We start from the raw sequence: 20830 nt of genomic DNA on the forward strand, positions 1-20830 counted from the left end.
TTTTCGATTTTGTAAAATACTTAATGTTAGATGATAAATGCTAGGCGCCTTACAGACACAGGTAATTCGTAAAATTCGAAGAAGCTTCGCTCAGAATGACAAATTCTTAGCTTCTGATGGTCACGGCGTCGAATGGGTTTTTGTTGTAAATACTTGTATTGCGATTCACGTTTTTTCCCCAACGATTGGATGATTCTATTTTTATCCCGAATGCTATATTCAAGTTCACTAGCCCTACACTAGAAGGTTATTGATTACATTAACAAATTCCACGAGCAATAACGAACAAAAGATTGCAGCAATGTTATAAGTGGGGAAACAAAATATTTGTTGTCACAGTTTAAGTGTGAGCCTTTGACTTGCGAAACTAAAGGCTGAAAAACTCCAACAAAACAATACAAACACGGAACTCAACGATCTATGTAATATCTACACATTCACAAAATGCCCTATGGCTTATCATGATAGACACGCCTGACAAAAACCGTGAAAGTTAATTGTGATCTAACTTTGTTTTGTGAGATGCAGACGATGTCTTGACTTCAATTTCTAGAGATATAATTTCTCACTTGGCTCTGAGTCACGTTTCAGAAAAAAAGTCTGTGTTTAAAACCAATCAAAAACTGTCTATCTAATGACCTCAACTTTGATGTGATGCATATTCCGTGATAACTGTCGGGAGTAATCAATGGCTGCCAGATCGCAGTTGATTGTCGACCCATTTTACTGTCAAACTGTATCATCGCTGATTCGCCCACAACAACGTTCAAACGTCGTCGCTCTCGCTATATAGTATCCAGAAATACCGTGCTTCTCTAAGGCGCATTTTTCCACTTGCTTTCAACCCATTTTTGTCTCACACGCTCTGCCAATGGGAACGGGCAGAACGACGCCTTCGCAATGTTCCGAGGTCAACCAAGGTCGTTGCGCGGATGACTGAATTAGTCCTGAACTATTTACGCTGTTAGAAGAATCCGCCTCGCACCAAGCTCTCTTGAATAGTCACCGTGATATTGTTGGACGTGACTGCAGTTGTGAGTATCATTCCAGGCGGCGATGTTCGCCAAATATCCGATGGTGTCAACGCCAGCGGGTGATGATGTTGGTAGTGGTGGTGATGATGACTACCGTTTTGCTGGACGATTGTCGAGTAGCCGTTGAACTGTCTTTCCCGGGCGCAAATGGGCATTTCTTTTGGAACACAGGCGTCAGAAAACGGACTCTCAACTTGTCGGTCAAAACACAAATCGTTTTCACGGTCTCCTTTCTTTGCTGATGCCTTTTCTGTTGACGATGCAGTCTCAAAGCCCATGGCGACAACGGGTTGTCGGTTGTCTGTCGAAGATGGCGGTGTCCTTGCAGAACCGAACGGGTTTCTTTCCGTTGTATTTTCCGCCACGGTCATCGTGTAAACCCCACTGTACTCTTCAGTGTCGGATGACATCTTGTCCAGTGTAGTAATCTCGTTGCAGTTCTCGTCACTCAGTTTGTAGGGACACCACAAGGTCGGCTTCTTGGCGACCATGCAAACATCAACCAGTTTCCCGCCCTCAATTTGTGGGTCATCGACTTTGTCGTCTGCTTCGTTCACGTAATCCTGTTTACCTTTGCCGTCGACCTCCAAGCTGTCGAGCACTGACTGATTTGAACCGATTTTACGTACGTTTTCCGCGTTATCAAAATCGTTTCCATGGCAACTGCCGCTCTTCTCTGATTTTCTCACGCTCTTTTCAGTATTATGACAGTCCAAGCTGTTTAACTTCGTCACTAACGGCGTTTTCTTCGTTTTAAAATCCTATGGGCGCAAAAGCGGGGAAGATGACATTAGTATTCATAAGTTCTGACGTGCGCGGCGCCTGTCTTATTAAGAGCGACCCAAACAAGCGTTTTTCATACTTCGAAAAAAATAGCCATTAGATCGTATATTGAGACATCGTAGGGTACTTACCCCCATTATTTCGAACCTCCGCTTGCGCAGTTTGGCCTCACGTGCCTCCCTCCTCCTGCACCTATGGGAACGAGAGATTCAATACAAATCGATTCACTAACAGCGGTGTGTTTGTACAGCGTGGGCAATGATGCAACGTGTGTGTGACGAATATCGATGTTAGGCCGCGTTCAAAAAAAGTGGTGAGGGGGGGGGGGCTGGAGGAATTAAGGGGGGGATTCGAAAATTTTTGGGGTAGTCGAGGGGGGGGGGACTTGAAAGTTTTGCTCTGCCTTTAGGGGGGGGACCTGAAAATATTTTGACTCCCAACATTTTGATGTCGTCCAATGGTTCTAATGTTAGTAATAATTAAACAAAATCTAGAACTGTTTTGTCATATTTTATGTCTTTAATCTCGAAAAAGTCTAAAAATGTATGAATGCCATTAAATTTTCACAGAACAAGTTGGCCTTGTAATGGGGTAGGAGCTACAACTGTTGATAATTTGTTCAATATTTCTATGCAATGTATCAAACATAGTTTCTTGGTGTCTTTCTACAGCATGCTTCTGAAAAACACAATATTCAGTTGGTCAACAAAGCCCGTTTGTCTAAATATTGGTGATAATTGAATGATGCAAATGCACGGTACACGTAGGCTGTGTTGGCAAGATGAATACTGGATAGCTCAACATTCTGTAGGGAGTAGAACAAGAACACAATTGTATAAACTGAACAAAAATATTGTCAAATGAAAAGTTAATACAACTACTGCCCTGCTACTACATACTGGCAGTGACAGTGATACATGTAGCTCTGACTCTGATGTAGTTTAAGAAGAGTTTCGGTCCTAGGACACTCAATTGACAGTGAAACAATTACACAAGATCCAGCCAGAGAGCAACACATAGAAGACTAGGGGACTAACAGTTACCATGAATTTTGAATTCTGGCATATGAGAACAAGCAAATATTAGAAAAAAAAGATGGGGTCACCATACTTGATCTTATACAAATGCACGATGAAAAGCCAGTTTTTCTAAAATCACTTAAAATCAATATATAAAACCATTCATTTCAAGTTCATGCAGTGAATGAAATTTTCACATCTCATTGTACCAATAACACAAAAGTAAAACTTCTGAACAGTAAAGACTGTAATTTAAATAGAAAAATGTGTGATTAATGGAATGTTTTATTTGTTATCAAATTTGCCATTATTACACCCAAAATTTCTGAGATTAAAACATTAATTTCCTGGAATATTTTAACCTTCCAATATTGTCAATTTTGTAAAAAATTTTATAAGTGGCATCTAAGTTGTATATGTCTTGTACTTTTGAAAAAAAAATTCGGTAGGTCACTGTGCTCATTTTTTCACAATTTGGTTAAACGTAGCTAGGAATACACAATTTTCATACTCTCTCATGATTGTCATTTTGTGTGCTTTTCAGCTGGTGCCATTGAACTGGCCAGAGTTGGATAAACTCAAAGCGGCTTAGACTGAGAAATCCAAAAAGTTCACTGATGCATTTAAAAATGAATCAATTTAAAAACTTGCCCTAGGTATATGGCTCTACAACCTGCTGATAAGATGTAGTGTTGAACATTTGCGTGCAGAACGACACATTACATGGTTTTTTTTTACTCTGCGTGCATTCCTAATAAATATGCGGCTATATGGTAATTTGGGGGGGGACTTGAAAATTTTTGAGGGTATTGAGGGGGGGGACTTGAAAATTTTTGAGGGTATTGAGGGGGGGGATCTGAAAAAAAATAAGATTTCAATCGCGATTCCTCCAGCCCCCCCCTCACCATTTTTTTTGAACGCGGCCTTAATGCAGTAATTTCCATTGCGCCATTTCTGTAATCGCTCCGCAGCGTTTAAACATTGTCAAGAAAATAATGTATGAGAGCCCACATACCGTCGAATAAATTGCTCCACAAGCTTCGGATCCAAAATATTCTCTTCTGGTTCCCATGTATTATATCTGGATAATCAATAATTTTGAGAAAGTAGTTCAGTGGGTGACCAAAATATAAATTTTTGAAGAAAATCGGGAAAATAAGAAATTGCACGACAAGGGATTGGAAATGATAGCACATATGTAAACCGTTACTTACTTAGCGGTCCAGCCTTTCCATTTAACCAGATACTCGACCATACCCTGAAAGAACAGACGAACAAAACACAACGCGTTAATAGGCTTGTTGACAAAAAATCTCTCACAGTCTCAGCGCGCCAGCGACAGTGCTCGGCCGCGACCGCCACGTTTTTTTTTTTCTCGTCTGGCACGAAAAATTCCGCACTCCGTGTAAAGTGCGCAGTACACGTACCTTTCGCGATCGCTTCTTGAGCAACCTTTCCGCCTCGTACACCTCCTGACAAACAGCGTTGTTGAATTCCATGGCTCCGTGTCTGTCTGTATGTATGTATGTACAGCGTCGCGTGTAGCAGGTACACAATGATGGTAGCGACGACCACACACTATAGCGGCCCTCTCCCAACACACACGATCTCCTAACTGACGATGCGTACATACAGCGTTACTTGTAAAGTAATACGCACTAGGCTATTAATACCCGGGTGACGTAGGTAGACCATAATATGCATTTAGGCCATGACGCGTAGTGTATTGTTGCTCATGTCGCATAGGCTACTTAACCATCGCTTTCTTTGTTACAAACAGGTTCGGTCTATAGTCAGGGCTTAGAATAAGAGCCGTTGATTGGACCCCCTCCCTTTTTTTGTAAATTTCTAAGTTAAAAATGACGTTTCAACGTATTATTATTTTAATGAGAAAGTCAACAGAGATCGGTGGAGCGCCAGTGCCACGCAAAATCCAAACAAAAGAACGCGACACTGTCTTCTACAAATATTTGCCGGGGCTCCGTCGATGTATTTCACATCACGCGTTTCGCGAATTACTAAGATGTGTTTAATAATTCATTTCATTCAGCGCAGAAGACACTGTCCTGTGTATACCAAGGTATATCATCTAGTCGACACACGATACATGGCCTTAATGCCTCAACGGGCGCTTCCAGAACCTTCTGCAAAGGGGGAAAACGTATCTAATATAATAATCGCTGTGATAGTTCTTGGGCAAATAGGATAAACTTGGATCCATCTGTCGTTAGTGTACAGTTAATATCGGGGGATCGTCTGTATCGCCAAAATTAATGAATAAATAACATCCTTTGTCTTGTGATGAAAATTGTTGTAAGTTAATCACAATGCCTGTCGGACGACGAGTTGAAGTATACCTAAAGTGCAAGACACCTACTCGATATGGCGGTAGTGACATATGTATATGCGGAACTATTTATTTAATTTTTTCTCAGCTAATTACGAAACAAGGGTCCAGCAGGGAAGAACGTACTTGAAATAAAGTCTTGAATTTTCATATTTATTGTGTGAATTTCCGTCTCCCCAACGACAGGAAAACAACGGTTATTTCAAGATCAAATTTTGTATTTAATTTTACTCATAACACTCTATGTCTTACCCCAGATCTGTCCAGAAGTATGGAAGTGTAATTTTACAACAAAGGGTGCGCGGAGTCTCCCTCCCCCCCTCTCTCTCTCTCTCTCTCTCTCTCTCTCTCTCTCTCTCTCTCTCTCTGAAAATATGTATGTATACTCTTTCTCTGTGTGTGTGTGTATATATGTATGTATACTCTCTCTCTCTCTCTCTCTCTCTCTCTCTCTCTCTCTCTCTCTCTCTCTCTCTCTCTCTCTCTCTCTCTCTCTCTCTCTCCTAATATTATATGTACACACATTTTCACGCCCGCGAGTTGACAGTTGCTCGTCTTTGTTCAAATCGTTACCTATTAGGACTAATTGAAGTTTGATTCCCGAATGCAAACCGTTTCCAAGTGAGGACAAATTCGTTCATGAAAAGAGCGTGTATGGCTTATCAACGTTAGCATTTTAAGAATGCCCGAATCCCAGTTTACTAAAACACTCGCGGCTTCGGCGATGTTTAAACTTGTTTTAGGCAAATACTCGGTGAGCACCGGACTTAGTGAGACATCGCGGGCGCTACCCGGGGACTAAAAAAACGGATGTTGACGATGATTTTCGGTGTTTGGTCTAAAGAGCTGCTCAGCGAAAAAATGATTGATGCGATGTTTGTAGCGTGAACACGTGGATAATGACTTGTTTCTTGTACCGTCGACTTTCCGGTAATCTGTTCGCCGCTCGGGGGCATTAGCAGAGTAACGTACACATTCACCCGTATGGCCGAACGATACATGTTTATAAGTTGCCTATATTGTTTTTCCTGACAGACATTCTGCGCAACATTTGATTTTTGTTTTGTTTGTATTGTTCACAGCAAAGATACCATAAGTGTTTACGAATTAGCAGACTTCATTAGCTCACGATTGTATTTAGTTTGGCACGAATCAGCCCCCTCGCCGTTCAGATAGTTATCGCTTGCTGACGTCAAACCGCCATTATCATGCTACAGAAATCTGTTTTCGTGCGGTGCTACCTTATTTTGATACGTCTAAAAAATACAACATGATGACGCAGACCGCCAACGAACGCTACTTCTGTGAGTCGGTACTATTGTTGTCAATTTGCTTACGTTTGCAGGAATCAGCAACTCCGTTTACACGTCAAACGACGCTCTGATAAGGATATGCATATTTGGCTATCGAGCTATTTTTTTAACGTTTTGCTCGTTACGTTCTGGGTCAAAAATCTTGGTTAGTGTCGTCAACCTTTGGACAGCCAGTACCCTGGAACTTTAGCGGGACAGTAGTCAGAACGCCGTCCAATAGTAAATTGCCGCCTTGTTTTTTTTTTATCACCAGCACAAATTAAGAAACATGCGCTAGGTTCAATGACAGCATGCGCAGTGCCGAAAAACACTGTTGTTGTTTTGATCGTTGAAGCGGCGTAGAACTATGCCAAAGATATTTATGTGGTCGGAACAGATGGTGCTATTTGTGTATCCCTAGAGGTGCGCTGTTGAATGTGCTCGATATAGTTACAGTGACCCGTGGAGGGAGTCATATAGGGGTGGCGAGACATAGGGACAGACATACAGAGACAGACAGACATGCAGAGACAAAGTGGTAGGGAGGGAGGGAGGGAGGGAGGGAAGATGGAAGACTTACGGATGAGGAACGGATGATCGTCGCACCATATAACAAACAACCATCAAGTAAAAAGCACGAAGTTTTGCATGGCAATATGTCACGTGTTGATTTGACAAAAAACATTACTTTGGTAGCAGTTAAATATTTTAGTTTGCTCTGTTTCTACGTCTAAAAGTGGCAGACCTCAAGGTCAGCAAAACTTTGCCATGTGTTCCTTGAGAAGAGATTAGGTGATGTTATGTTGCCATCTGCGGCGGCTCGGTGCATCTGTGCTCTGCCTTTCAGTCAGCGTCGATTGATTGCACGGATTGCATCGTTAGGGTTTCAAAATTGTGAGGAACAGTTGCTGACAGTTTACGAGGAACAAGCCGATAGAGGGTAGAGTTCCTTTTTTGCCGAGGAGATAAACTAATAACTAATGACTGGCTCAACAAAGAACTCAAACACATCGCTGATTTATTAGATAATAAGGATGGATTTATGACGTTTTGCAGATAAATACCACATAATTACCGATTTTGTTACCGTAATAGAGAAATACCACATAATTACCGATTTTGTTACATATTACGGTTGCATAAATGCAAAATCAAATTTATGGAACCGCGTCATTCGTGAGAAGAGTGGTGAATGCAGAGTACCTTTGATTGTGAGAAATAGAATTGATAAAGAAATAGGTGATACAAGGGACTTAACAGGATCTTTGTAAAAACCAGACCGATCACCTGAGGTAAATTGGAAACAAGTATGGGGACTTCCATAGAAACAACAACAGAAGAAAAACCCAGAGACTTCCAGTTTAAATTCTTCACCGAATGTTGCCCACAAATCTACTTATATTGACAATAAAATCAAATCAGATAGCGATTGTAAATACTGCGGTTAAAAGGAGACACGTGAACACTGCTATTGTAAAAATGCGCATCATTTTTGGTAAGGCTTTAAAGCTTTCTAAAATACAAGACTAAGTAGTAATAAGCTTTCACTGTCATGTTACACAGTCCTTTTTGGCGTTCATGATAACCAAAAAATATCTTAAATCATATTATTTACAACTAAAAGCGAAATTTCAACTCTACACCATCAGATATACCAATACTACGTTAAGTACTATTTTTTTTGTCCAAAAAGTGAAAGAAGTAATATCCACAGAACAAACATTTATCACCGTAAAGAAGTTTGAAGCAAAGTGGGCTCCTTTTGGTCTATCGTAATGTTTAGATTCGTATATTGTCTTTCTCGTGTGTTTAGTCTTCTTTCCTTCTTTGTTTTTTTGTCTTTAAATGTCATAAAAATAAAAAAAGCTACATTAATACTGGACTTAAAGTTTCAAAAGTGTCTCTGCTGTCAATGTACCACGCCTCGAATCACGCTGCTTCATCACCCTATTAAATCTAGTTCCAGCCGGACGTGTAACAAGAGCAGCATTTTGATGTTGTTTTGATAAACTCTATGACGGTGCTTGTGTTCAGTCCAGTTTACCATCAAACACTGGACAAGGCCAACATTCGCGAATTTGAAAATCAAAAATTCGAATCTGTTAACAACGTTTATCTCATGCAAGTCTTCTGTGGCTTCCTCGATGAGCGACCGAGAGCAAGAACTGACATGGATTATTGTGGATCGTCTTCAAAGAATTCACAGATAACAAATCTCATGTCCAATTATTGCATTATCACAGTCATGTGCCTTGCTTCAACAGCATTACATCGCAGCAATGAGCAATGACCCATTGTATATATTTTAAATATACTGCATATTTGCTTATATATATATATATATATATATATATATATATATATATATATATATATATATATATATATTAATTTTTGTACAAGTATTAGAGACTTATGTTATAAGGTATTTCATATTAACCAACACAGGATTACTGTAGGGCAGTGTTCATATTAAGTTTCAAAAGTATTATTATATGAAAAAGTCATCCGGCCGATCGATTTACGAACTGTCCCCTACCGGCCGTGACCTCGTAAGTTGTTGAGAATAACATTGGATCATTTATTATTAGCAACCTGGTTGGCAGAGGCGTCAACTATGGCCCCGGATGCTGGTGGGCGATATTTCGGTGCTTCCTGTTCTTTCTTCTCTTCCCTGAATCCTGCGCGATAAATCCGTCCACCCTATAAATTCATCGTGCTTTCGAGGTTAATACTGTTTGCACTACAACATATGTTAGGGAGACCGTTTTGAAAGTTGTCTCGTTTATAGAACAAAAATCATGGAAATGTTATCATACGTTATAGCTATTCGACCCTTCATAGGCAGCGTGAATCTAGGGGACAGCTATTCGACCCTTCATAGGCATCGTGAATCTAGGGGACAGAATTCTCAACTCTTGAAATCTTACAATTCTTCGATGCTTCGCTGTTTATGCTGGCTCATTTTGCTTATACAACTAAATTTGTTATACAACTAAAGTTTTCACAGTCGTTTTTTTGTGACTTGAGCGTTTTACACAAGAGTTCAATAACATGCAGTGTAGTGGCCATTGTGAATTTAGAAAATCGGTAAAACGTGTTTTTCTATTCTCAAAATTTGCATCGTGGTAATGACATGTGTTGTTATCAAGTTTCCTGAAGCAAATATTTTCAAATATAGAAAATTGTTAATAGTCGTATTACCCGCAAAATGGAAAGTCACCGCATCAAGCTGATCTCAGGACTGAGATAGACTTCACTTAACTAATTTGTATTTTTTTTGAGCAAATGCTTGTCTTTTCTTCTCAATCATCCTTGAATGTAAGTTTCATCTTTAATTACCCAATTGTATTACAGCAAATGTCCAAAGTAGTTAACAAGAGTCTTCAATAGGACTGGTGGTGTGACCGTACTATTTTTGGGATTAAAACTTGCATTTATTGGTCAATATTGCGAGATAAATGCAATAACCTTGCCACAGACAGCGAAGTGAAAAATGATTTATTTATATTTATTTATGCTTGACACCCAGCTAAAGAACGCCTGATGGGTTAGACATCTGAACGCTATCAACTAGAGTCCCCGTAATTTTTTTCACAATCCACTTAACCCTTCAGTGACATTTGAATTTCCCAGAAACTGTTGTAAACAGCTCGCTGCATATCAAAACCGGGATACGACGTGTCTCTTGAGAATCGAGGAAGCCAAACACAGTTCGAGAAACATCACGGTTCTATGTCTTCGCCTTGTCTTACCTGCCCCCACACAACGCATTTATTTATTCTCGTCGCATTGACATTTCGTGATCTGCCCGGTTCAAGGAGGTGGAAAACCCTCAGTAATTATTGTCCTTGCAACGAACAAGACAAGAAAACACCTCCTTTCGAGCGATCTATCTAAGGAGATACCTCAAAAGTACAAAGCGCTAAAAAATTACTCAAAATATGTCGACCTCAATATACATGAAGAGATCGGATTGTGCCGCGAGCAGGTTAATGGCCGGAGATGACCTTGCCGCTATAACTTCGCGCTTCAGTGGTTTTAGATTTGGATTGCGCTGATAGATCCGAACTTTTGACCTTCATTTCTTTGTAATCTTTCCGTATGAGTTGCCATAGTTGCACGCGTAAATGCGCGATTCTGCATGAGTAATTTCGATTACTAATTTGAAAATATCAAAAACCATACAGCGCGTGTATAATTTGTGAATCCCCGCTGCGATTTGATTTTGTGACTCTCTCTCTCTCTCTCTCTCTCTCTCTCTCTCTCTCTCTCTCTCTCTCTCTCTCTCTCTCTCTCTCTCTCTGTTTACTTACTCCCTCAAGGTTTCAACAGTAGTTGGAAAACGAAATATGGCGATGTGTGCATTGATCTGTCTTGTGAACCTTACATTTTAATAATTTATTAATGACACCAACTGAAACTTTATGCTCCTTGAGATTTTTTTTTATCCGCGTCTGTTCCGACACGAATTCCCTCATTTCAGTATTGTGCTTACGAGAGCGAGACAAATAGTTTCGTTTGAATTAATCAAAAACACTGAGAGGGAAATGCCGGAGACAATTTGACAGCGTTAGATTGCCTCATGATTATGTCATTGTGATGTGCCTATTTTTACCAATTCCTAGAGTTCGATAATTTGTCAGTGGCTTATCGTGTTTGTTTTTGGTTTGGAATTTTGTTTAACGTTAAGAAAAACAGTTCAGAGGGTTGGCAAATGTCATTTTCCTTCGCATGGTAAGTTAGAATCTTCAAAATATATTTCAAGTCGTGGACAATTATAATAATTGTACTGAAATGTAAAACTATCAAGTATTCAGACGTACACAAATTTTGACAAATTTTGCTTCATTTTACAACAGCTTTTAAGTGCTCCTAAATACAGGGGAAAAACAGAGTCATCTCCAAATCCGCATCAGGTCAAGTTTGATCCGCTTCACGCGGGCGTAACTGTTTGTCACGCATTTACAAAATTTACTGAACTTTGAAAAACGTGGGCTGTTGGCGTCAGTGATTTTTCCTTGTGGCGGAAACAGTTGAAGTAATTCATCAGTAATTCACAGTGTTCATTCCGGTAATCACCTGCCCGCGTTCCGAAACACTCGGTAATCGCCACGTCATCACAAATGCATGGACATGACGTAAGGTGGTATGTGTGCGTCATTTTTTAAACTTAAGTTGCCTCTCCCCCGAGGTGACGAATGCTGCGTGTCAAATTTGCAATAGAAAACAATCGAAACAAATCGTTTATACATCGTCTCTCCATGTGGAACTAATTTTCGATTATTCGATATTGAATAAAAATTTGATTGATCAACAATTTTGTACACCTGCGAGTTCATTGGCAAAAATTTCATGCCTTAAAATGTATGTAAGCATTTATTTTCGCCTAACTTTTTTTTTGAGATACATGTCAAGTCTTTTCCTCTGAGAATAATCTGTATCGATCAATCGATGAATGGATCAGTCATTCACGCATTTTCTCGTAGACATATTTAACCTCCGAGTCGTTCATCTCTTAGCCCACATTCTACTGACGTAGATCGCGCTGGCGTCGTACGTCATTTGACGTTTCACCATCCTCTCATGTCGACGTCAGAGCTTTGCGCGCAGTGAGAAAAACTGCGGAACTTTCCGCAAAATTACCCCCTAAAATGACCATACGGTCCATAAGTATCACCAGGCTTGAATTGACAGTTACCAGATGTTCAGATCGTTGCCTGTCTACCGGCGTAATCTTATGCCTCTTCGTTGTCTCAACCTTTCCGGTTTTGCGAATATGAACAAAAAACACCGACCCCTGCCTTGCAATTGAAAGTTAAAATGAATCCTTCCGTTTCTACAATTCCTGATGACGGATCGGTTAAAACCCTCAGATGAAATGAATGTAAACTTTTTGTCGACAAGGGTACATTTCGCCTTTTTACGGTAAGCCCTCAAAGTCACGTGTATTGCTTAATACTGTCCACATGAAACCTAAAAATCTGACCATTTTTGTCGTGCAAAAGGGATATTATTCATTGTAACGTATGTTGACTTTTTTAGAGAAAAAAAAACCCAAAATTCTATGCTAGGTAACCACGCCAGACTCATTCGGATAGGTCAACGAAACAAAGTCATTTCGACGAGACTGTAACCAGGGAGAAGGAGTAAACATGTCCAAGCGAAAACGACAAACGATGTCGATGCAATGTCGACATCTTGCGATCAGGGGAACTTTCTGCCCGGTTTACGGCGGTTTGTTCTCCGTTCGGGAAGTAGGCGGCAAACCGGGGTACTCACTTGACTGGAACACCTGGATTACTATAGAATTCTATCCCGGAAAGAAATCGATTAACCGGATGGAATGAATCCGTGGAGAAAACAAAGCGCTGACTCAGCGTTAGCAGGAAACGTACACATCCACTGGAGTGAAGAAAACCCGGAGTATTTCAGAATTACGTGTCGGTCTTGAAACCTCTAATCAGTCAACTCTCTTCGCCCTTGTACTTCACGCAAGGATAACTCCCGTCCCTGTGTCGTTTGCAAAAGTACCTTGACCGCATCAACATAGCAATGATGTTATCAAGACTAGTGACCTTTTCATTGCCAACAATGAACTTGATCCGTGTATAAATCCTCATAAATATCATCACGATTCAATTGCTTTGATAGCGTGGGTGATTGTGGGTACAATTCATATATCCAAGTATCATGCAACAAGAGCGTCATCTACGATTCGGATTCATGTTCGCGTAGTAGTTTTAGAAGGTTTTGTTTTTACATGTTTTGACAGAAGGAATTGCCAAATTCGGAAGTCGATGGATTTCATGATGTAATAATTACGGAGAAATGAAACTGTTTAATGTGCGTGTGTGAGGTCTGGCAATGGTCGCTGCGGCCACAAACGCATAAATTTTTCACATTGTCATTAGGATTCACATCCTCCGACCATCCACCTCTTCCCCGTCATCCCTGATGCTGCATGCCCTTAATTGCGAAGTGATTTCGACTCGACCACTAACATTTACCGTTTATATACCACTTTTGCTCAATAAAGAAGGAAACTCGTATAATCGCGATCGCAATTTTAGCTGATGGCAATTTCTGAGGCACGACACTGAAGAATATGGATGGGACTTACGTTGCTTTACGAGTTCTACAGGTAAACAAATGACGTAATTTCGCGACGGGATGCGGCCATCGCTTTTCCGAAAAAATTACAAAACGGTGATAAATGTTTGATATCTCACGTATTTCTATCTCAAAACCTTTGCAAAATAATATTTATCATTCCATGAGGTGTATGATAAAACCTTTAGGGCTCTGATACGGGTTTGCGGACCTCGGTCGTACTATATTCGGGCCCTCGCACTCTCGGGCCCTCCGCCGTACAACCTCGGTCCGCAAAACCCTATATCAGGGCCGTAAAGATTAATATTTTGCACGTGCTGTCTATATGTCTGTCCGCGTCATTGGTTATTGGTTGAGAATGTCTTCAGTAACATCAAGTTGTTCTGAAAAGAAAATTCAATTTAAGGGACTGCTATAGGTCTAACGTAGAGCCAATAAAAATCGACAAGACGGCATGGTTTATGACTTTAAGTGCTCACTTCAGTTATCTTGTGAGTGGTGATACACTACGACTCCATACTAGCCTTTACAAATTACTGATCGTTTCTTGAGTTCCGCGAAGCTGAGTGGGCGTAAAACTAACTACCGTCGTCTTTTCATCCGGATACGTGGGGGTCCAATGAGCCACGATATATTGATCATGGATGGATTGTTGGTTACCTGTGATGAAACGCTTGATTTGACGTCAGTGAATTCAGTCATTTTGTTGTTTTCAAGCTTTATTGCTCTACAAAGAACGTTATGTTTAAAATTAAGCTGGTCGGCACGACAACCAGCGCAAGGCTTATTGAAGTCACATTGTTGTGAAAGTTGAACTCTCCGGGACAACACCAACAGGTAACTGAAGGATAAAAATCTTACGACCCGAAGTTTTGCCTCAAACATCACCTACTCTGTACCAAATTCAAACTATATAATCTGCTGATATTGATTGCCGCGTAAATCCATCGGATTCTACAAGTAGTGAAATCGAAAAATGGATTTTGACTCAAAGCTTCAATCAAAAAACTAAAACTGCCGCGATTAAGTTATTCTTTCGAAGCTGTTCCTTGGTTTTACGCAACCGTTGCGTTGAACAAGTTGATGCATGCATTATATACAAGCACGCATGTATGAATGTGCACGCCTCGGTTAAAGGTATACTGTCACCTGTTCCAATTTTGCCACAGTTACCATGGAAAGAGAAAATCTAACCAAACACAGATTTTAAGCGGGTGGCCGCTTTTTAAAAAACAGCGCCCTCACACGGACATTTTGAATACCAAGGAACGCCCCATTGACCATATATGGGCATATTTAGAATACAGGTGACTGTATACCTTTAAGTTTAGTACATCGTTCTTCGGTACCGAAAACATCGAGGCCAATTTATGTATCAATACTACAACCACCGTCTCTTTAAAACGTGTAAAAAACGTTAATTGGACGATCATGTTTGAAAATCGATGGAGCGGCACACAGCAAATGGGAGCTTGCGAGTGTTGATTGCCTAGAATGAAATTAAACGGATTCTTTAAACGGCAATTTGTACATACGCGTTGTCGACGGATTTGTAACGAACCCGTGGGAGGAAAGCGATAAGCAAAAAGGAGCTACTAAGGATAAAAATATATTTTCTCCGATCTGTTTGCCTCCCACGTTCCGGTAAGACGGAAGCAATTTACCAGTAACTCTGCGTGCCTTCCCCCACCCCAAATATTGTCAATCTTTTTACGTACACAGTGCGTCTCCGTGACGTCATATAGAAAGGGAAATGCGCGGGAAAAGGTGGAAAAGAACTCGTGGACAGGTCAGGCAGGATAATCTGGGGACGATCGATGTGATTAATCATCATGTGCATGACGTATATAGTTGATACGCGGAAGCACGTCTGTGAATCGACTGTTAGAACGATTTCCAATCATACGTCTGGAAGAACGCAATCGATTTCCATATGGAGCGTCGCAAGTGCTAAAAGTAGGAGTCGCCCATTAGATCTTTTCGGGGAGGGGGGTAGCAAAAGATGAAAGAAGAATTCTACAGTGCAAAAATTCCCAAGAAAATTTGGGAACCTGTTTTTAAAAACAAAAATTAATATAAAGTTATACAGAAAAATGTGTGAAATTTCGAGAGGAGATATGCACGTTATGCAAAAAAATCCGAAAAAATGTCAAGTTTTGGAACGTAAAAAATAAATGTCGGCATCCCAGCCATCCGCCCTCTCCAATAATCTAATGGCCTATCCCTAAAGATTCACATTCTATGTGAATTGTCAAGTCTTGAACTCTTTCATGGATTACACTTAATAGGAGCTAGATATTGACTGAGACAATAGCTCAGCGACAATCTACGTAGGTACCAATACGCTTACTGATTTGGAAAAAAAAACCCCACCAATTGGTCACATGATTTAGAATGTAGCTTGTTCCATCACTTTTGAAAGGATGAACCATAGACCCTCAGCTGAAAAAAGATGATCTTTTTTGTCTGTCACTGTTTTCTTACCGATATCGCAATCATTGCAATTCACTTGTGACGTGAGCGCTATGACGTATTTAATTCCGATCTGGACAAGATGAGAATAACAAAATGAAGGTCAGAGTGTTATGTTGTTGATTAATTTAAATGACTTCTCTGCATACTCATACATTCCAGTTTCTTTAAGTTGCGTTATTTCTATAATAAGTACCGTCTGTACCTTTCTGTCGACAGATAAGGTGTATTACCCACATTATATAGAGGAGGTAGCGGGGGGATAACAAACAGCCGGGAAAATAGCAAATTTACGTGAAAAAATCATTCACAGCCACTTGTCGTGGTATTTAAGCTGATAGACAGCAGTGTTGATAATTTCAGTTAAGCTGTATCCACGGTGATTTTTGCCGGATCATCTGGTGGCCTCAGTCTGAAAAATCCTGCGTATATTACCAGCTGGCATGGAATGTCAATCCCGTTTTCCATTACACTCCGCTTCGATGCCATATTCCAACATACCCAAGTGAACAGCATTTGAGAAGGCTAACTCATCGTCTCATTAGACTTTTCTTTCATCTATTTCCAGTTAGGCTTGCAGTATCACACTACTCGTCAAATCATATGCGATGATTGGATGCGACATTTGACGTCGCGTATCTCGCGCGGCAGCAGGATCATAACATCAGTGCGCGTGACTCGCACCTGGGGCGCGCGTGCGGAACCATGACAGCCGCGTCAAAGTCACATACTGCATGCAGCATGCGAATGGCAGATCGGTTGATCCCGTGGTTTGGTGATCGTACTTCTCAGGGTCAATAAGCTGTGTAAATTCGGGAGACGTGGTTAACAATATCATTGCTGTGACATTCTCACAATATCGACACTGCTACAATCAACAATTTGAATACAACTACTGTTATTGCCTCTTCAACAAACTCTGAAAACTCCGAAAGAATTACATCTTTGCGAGTACGCGCCGTTATCTTGCACCAAATTTCCCACACCTCATACTTACAGTGTAATGATCATCATAATTTACACAGAGCGACTTCAGGACTTCGATTACCGACTAGTTCATGTACCATCGTTTTGTCCGTCTTGGGGAGGGGGGGGGAGTAAGTAAACAGACTTAAAATACATAGATAGATAGATACATGGATACATACATAGATACACAGATAGATACATACATGCTTACATACATACATATATACATACATACATACATGCATACATACATATATACATACATACATACATACATACATACATACATACATACATACATACATACATACATACATACATACATAAAGGGCATGTGTAGAGAGAGAGAGAGAGAGAGAGAGAGAGAGAGAGAGAGAGAGAGAGAGAGAGAGAGAGAGGGTACATAGAAGCTGGAGAAAAAGAATACTGCAAACGCAAAGTTAATTGTCCTGAAAATTGTCCTGAATCTACATTCGTTCTTAGAACGGGTTTGTATAACAAGTTTGTCATTCAGATGTAAGATCGAAAAGATGAGAGATTTCCTTGCTGTAAACACTGAGCGTGGACTGTACGCTTAGCGATAATGAACCCACTTTCCTGGCACGGCGTTTTGTCATTATTCATTCATGAAATTTACTTGCTCTGGTGTGGATGTATCGTTCTGGCCGTCCCCAGCGAGCCATTTTGCTGTCAAGATAGTTGATTTTTTCATTTCGATCAGAATTGCAAGGGAATCTGTATTTTTGATCGTTTCCTGACCAATTCCCATCAGGAAGATAAAAATATCGCTCACCCAGAGGCACTGCCACGATTCATTTTAACCTTTCCGGCATCTTTTACCCGTAATTGCACGTCATTATTTTGCAAAGGGTAACTCCGAACGGTTCTCGTTCACAGCTGGACAGCGAGAACATCACGTGTGACACGGTGCTATAGCTTGATTTTGCGTGGGGTGATTACCCTAGTCACCTGTGTACATGACCCGGTCGCATACTAAAACCCCGGTGCGGTATACTGGCAGATGAAAAGAGAACAGGGACACTTTTGTCTGGTGTGTAGTGTGAAAAATACCGTGTCATTGTTTGTCTGCTCCGCCGTTTGTCTTGTATCGATTACGGATTTTACATTAACACACTGTAACCCTGCATTAAGCTTATCGTTCACTCACCTTGATGAGGCCGGGCAGAAAAAATATGTGTTTCCGTCTGTAACCAGACCGACGATATTTTATAACCTGAAACTTTCCCCAGTCTGTAAAAATATCACACAAATTAGCCCTTTCCTGTTTCGTAAATACAAATGTAAATGATAAAATATAAGCAGCAAAAAAGAGAAAAGGGCGGCAAAAAATAATCTATTTTCAGAGCCATATGACATAAAACGTGAATATTTTTTTGTTATTTTGGTCTTAGTGTATTGTACGTTGTCATAACGTACAATGCATTTATTTTTGTTATAATTTTCAACAGTTGACTGCACACACTGAAATGGATATATCAAAATTAAAAGAATAAGTTATATATTTATTATTTATTTATTTATTTATTTATTTATTTATTTATTTATTTATTTATTTATTTATTTATTTATGTACTCTTTGCATAATGGTACAATTTACATTTCATCCGCATTGAACCGGTGATATCAGTCACTTATGAACTAGAGTACGTACAGAGTGTACAAGGGTGGAAAGATTTCGGCATCGCATGCAGAGGGGAAACTGCTCACGCGTTCTGATATGAATAATTCGAAATTCTTGCCCGCAGTGAAGAAAATCATTGAACCAATGAGTGTCGGCAGACGATGTCCACACATTTCGTCAACATTGCACCATGTACGGCATTGCAGACGGTCTGCCAGACATGGATAAGATTTCGAATGGTTTCGTCATGGTTTTTCAATTTTTTTCTTGACTCATAGGTTGCCGTTTGATTTTGCGTCGGCAGCGATATCGCCTAACGTCTCTCTATCCTTTCACCGCGGAAATGATGTAGAGAAAAGAAATGAATACACAAAGAAATAAATAATGAATTTATAAATAAACGCACAGGTTTTGCCCGAAAAGTCGACTGATTAGCATAATTTCGGGTATATACATGTACTATGGGTATACATGTCAGAATGTTTGTGAATGATACCGATATTATTTGTATTGACGACTGTGGTATCGCAATTGCTCTGTAACTGGTGTACGAGTCGTCCATAACGTCAAATAATATTACATCCACATTCAAGTTTGCAATAAACCCATTAAAATCGATTCGATATGTAAAGATTTTGATCGGATTTTTGATCACTCTGATCGGATTTATGATCATTTTAATAAATGATTTCAATCTGCCTCGAATTAAAAACGAACCAATTTACGCATTTTGTGATAAATTGTATTCAGTGTCTAACTACCGTACACGCTCTATTTTTACCCTCTCTTTATCGCCGTTCAAAAATAAATTGGCATAGTTGAATTGGTTCTGTCTATTTAATTTTATTTTTTTTTCTCCTTCTTTGCTGTAGAAAGAGCGCATGTCATTGTCCTTCCATGCAATGCACACGGCGTTGTTGCAAGCTTCGGTCGATCGGTCGGTCAGTCAGCCGGACAAAATTTACATAAATTTGGTGTTAATTCCAGATTGCTAGGCTTCTTTCGTCGGGTTCACGTTTTCCTAAAGTTGTTAGCGCTGTTACTGTTTGATATTTCTTGCCACGCCAATTCTTTTTACAAAAAACATCGCCGTTATATTTTGTTTGCCTATTGCCACGTAAACTTTAAAAATACGTAATTATAGACTAAATCATCAGCCAATAATTGTAAAGATCGTAAAGATCGTAAAAATTCGAAAAAATATACTAGATTTCGGCAACTTTAGTGACGACGCAGACGACAACTTCCAACCATACCAGAAGGGTCACACGGGACAATTATTCTGAAATGTGATCTGTTAAAACCTCCCGCGCAAATTATGGTATGTCTGTGCTATATTCCACCGTTTTTTTTGGATTGTTTTCGTCGTAAAGCATATGCGTAGTTCAATGTCACACTAAGCAGCTGCGCTTGATTGACTGTGACGTCAAACGAATGCCATGATGTAGTTAAACGTCATTCGCACATTAGTGACGGAATAATTGTGCATTGTCTTTCTTTAATCCGCCTCCACGATCATAGCCCGCCCAGTCAATAGGTTTTCGCTTTCGTGACATCATTCGCGTCAAAATACTTCAGTTGAAATTGTTCGAAACTATTATCATTGCAAATTTTGACCCGTGTTACTTTAGTCTGCCCGACTGAATTTTCAGGTGACGCTTGTAGCGCTCACGAGAATGGCTATTTTCAAAAGTGCTATGAAGGGTAAAATTTCCGTGAACGGTAAGCGGACTCATGCACGCTCATGCATATGATACCAAACGACCTCATCAATTGAAGCTGGGAAGTGCGTCCTCTGCTTATACCCCGCAATTTCTTGTATTCACGTTGTTTTATTTGATATTCTGTCGGCAGGCAGCTTGTGAAATTGCCACAAGTTGAACATCAATGTTCAATATCGTTTTCATGCGTGCAAATTTAACTGACGGTCTTTGCCCGGCCCCGAGATCATACCTTTTCGATTAACATATTAATGGATTGCATTTCACTGCAATAAGTCATGCGCACCTCATCCATCGCTGTCACAATCAACATTCGTCGGCAATGCGCACTGAAAATTTCCGAGAGCCATGATGAAATATTCACCAGAAAAAGGGATATCTCAACACTTCCGAGCCGTCTCCTCTTACTGTTTCGGAGTCAAGGGGTTACGTTTCCTT

At 40.2% G+C, this 20830-nt stretch overlaps 1 protein-coding gene across 1 annotated transcript in view; it reads right to left on the bottom strand.

Moving 5' to 3' along the window:
- LOC139151307 (uncharacterized) overlaps positions 1-5001 on the bottom strand; it is a 5192-nt gene extending 191 nt beyond the window's left edge. The window contains exons 1-5 of the mRNA XM_070723990.1: positions 4264-5001; positions 4051-4094; positions 3852-3917; positions 1949-2009; positions 1-1795 (exon numbers count right to left, since the gene is read on the bottom strand). The exon at positions 1-1795 is cut by the window's left edge and continues 191 nt beyond it. Of these exons, the coding sequence (XP_070580091.1) occupies positions 965-1795; positions 1949-2009; positions 3852-3917; positions 4051-4094; positions 4264-4467 (1206 nt within the window). The 5' untranslated portion in view covers positions 4468-5001 and the 3' untranslated portion in view covers positions 1-964. The remainder of the gene's footprint in view (positions 1796-1948; positions 2010-3851; positions 3918-4050; positions 4095-4263) is intronic.
- Positions 5002-20830: the final 15829 nt, after the last annotated feature.

Source organism: Ptychodera flava, chromosome 15, assembly GCF_041260155.1.
Source record: "Ptychodera flava strain L36383 chromosome 15, AS_Pfla_20210202, whole genome shotgun sequence".
Taxonomy (NCBI): domain Eukaryota; kingdom Metazoa; phylum Hemichordata; class Enteropneusta; family Ptychoderidae; genus Ptychodera; species Ptychodera flava.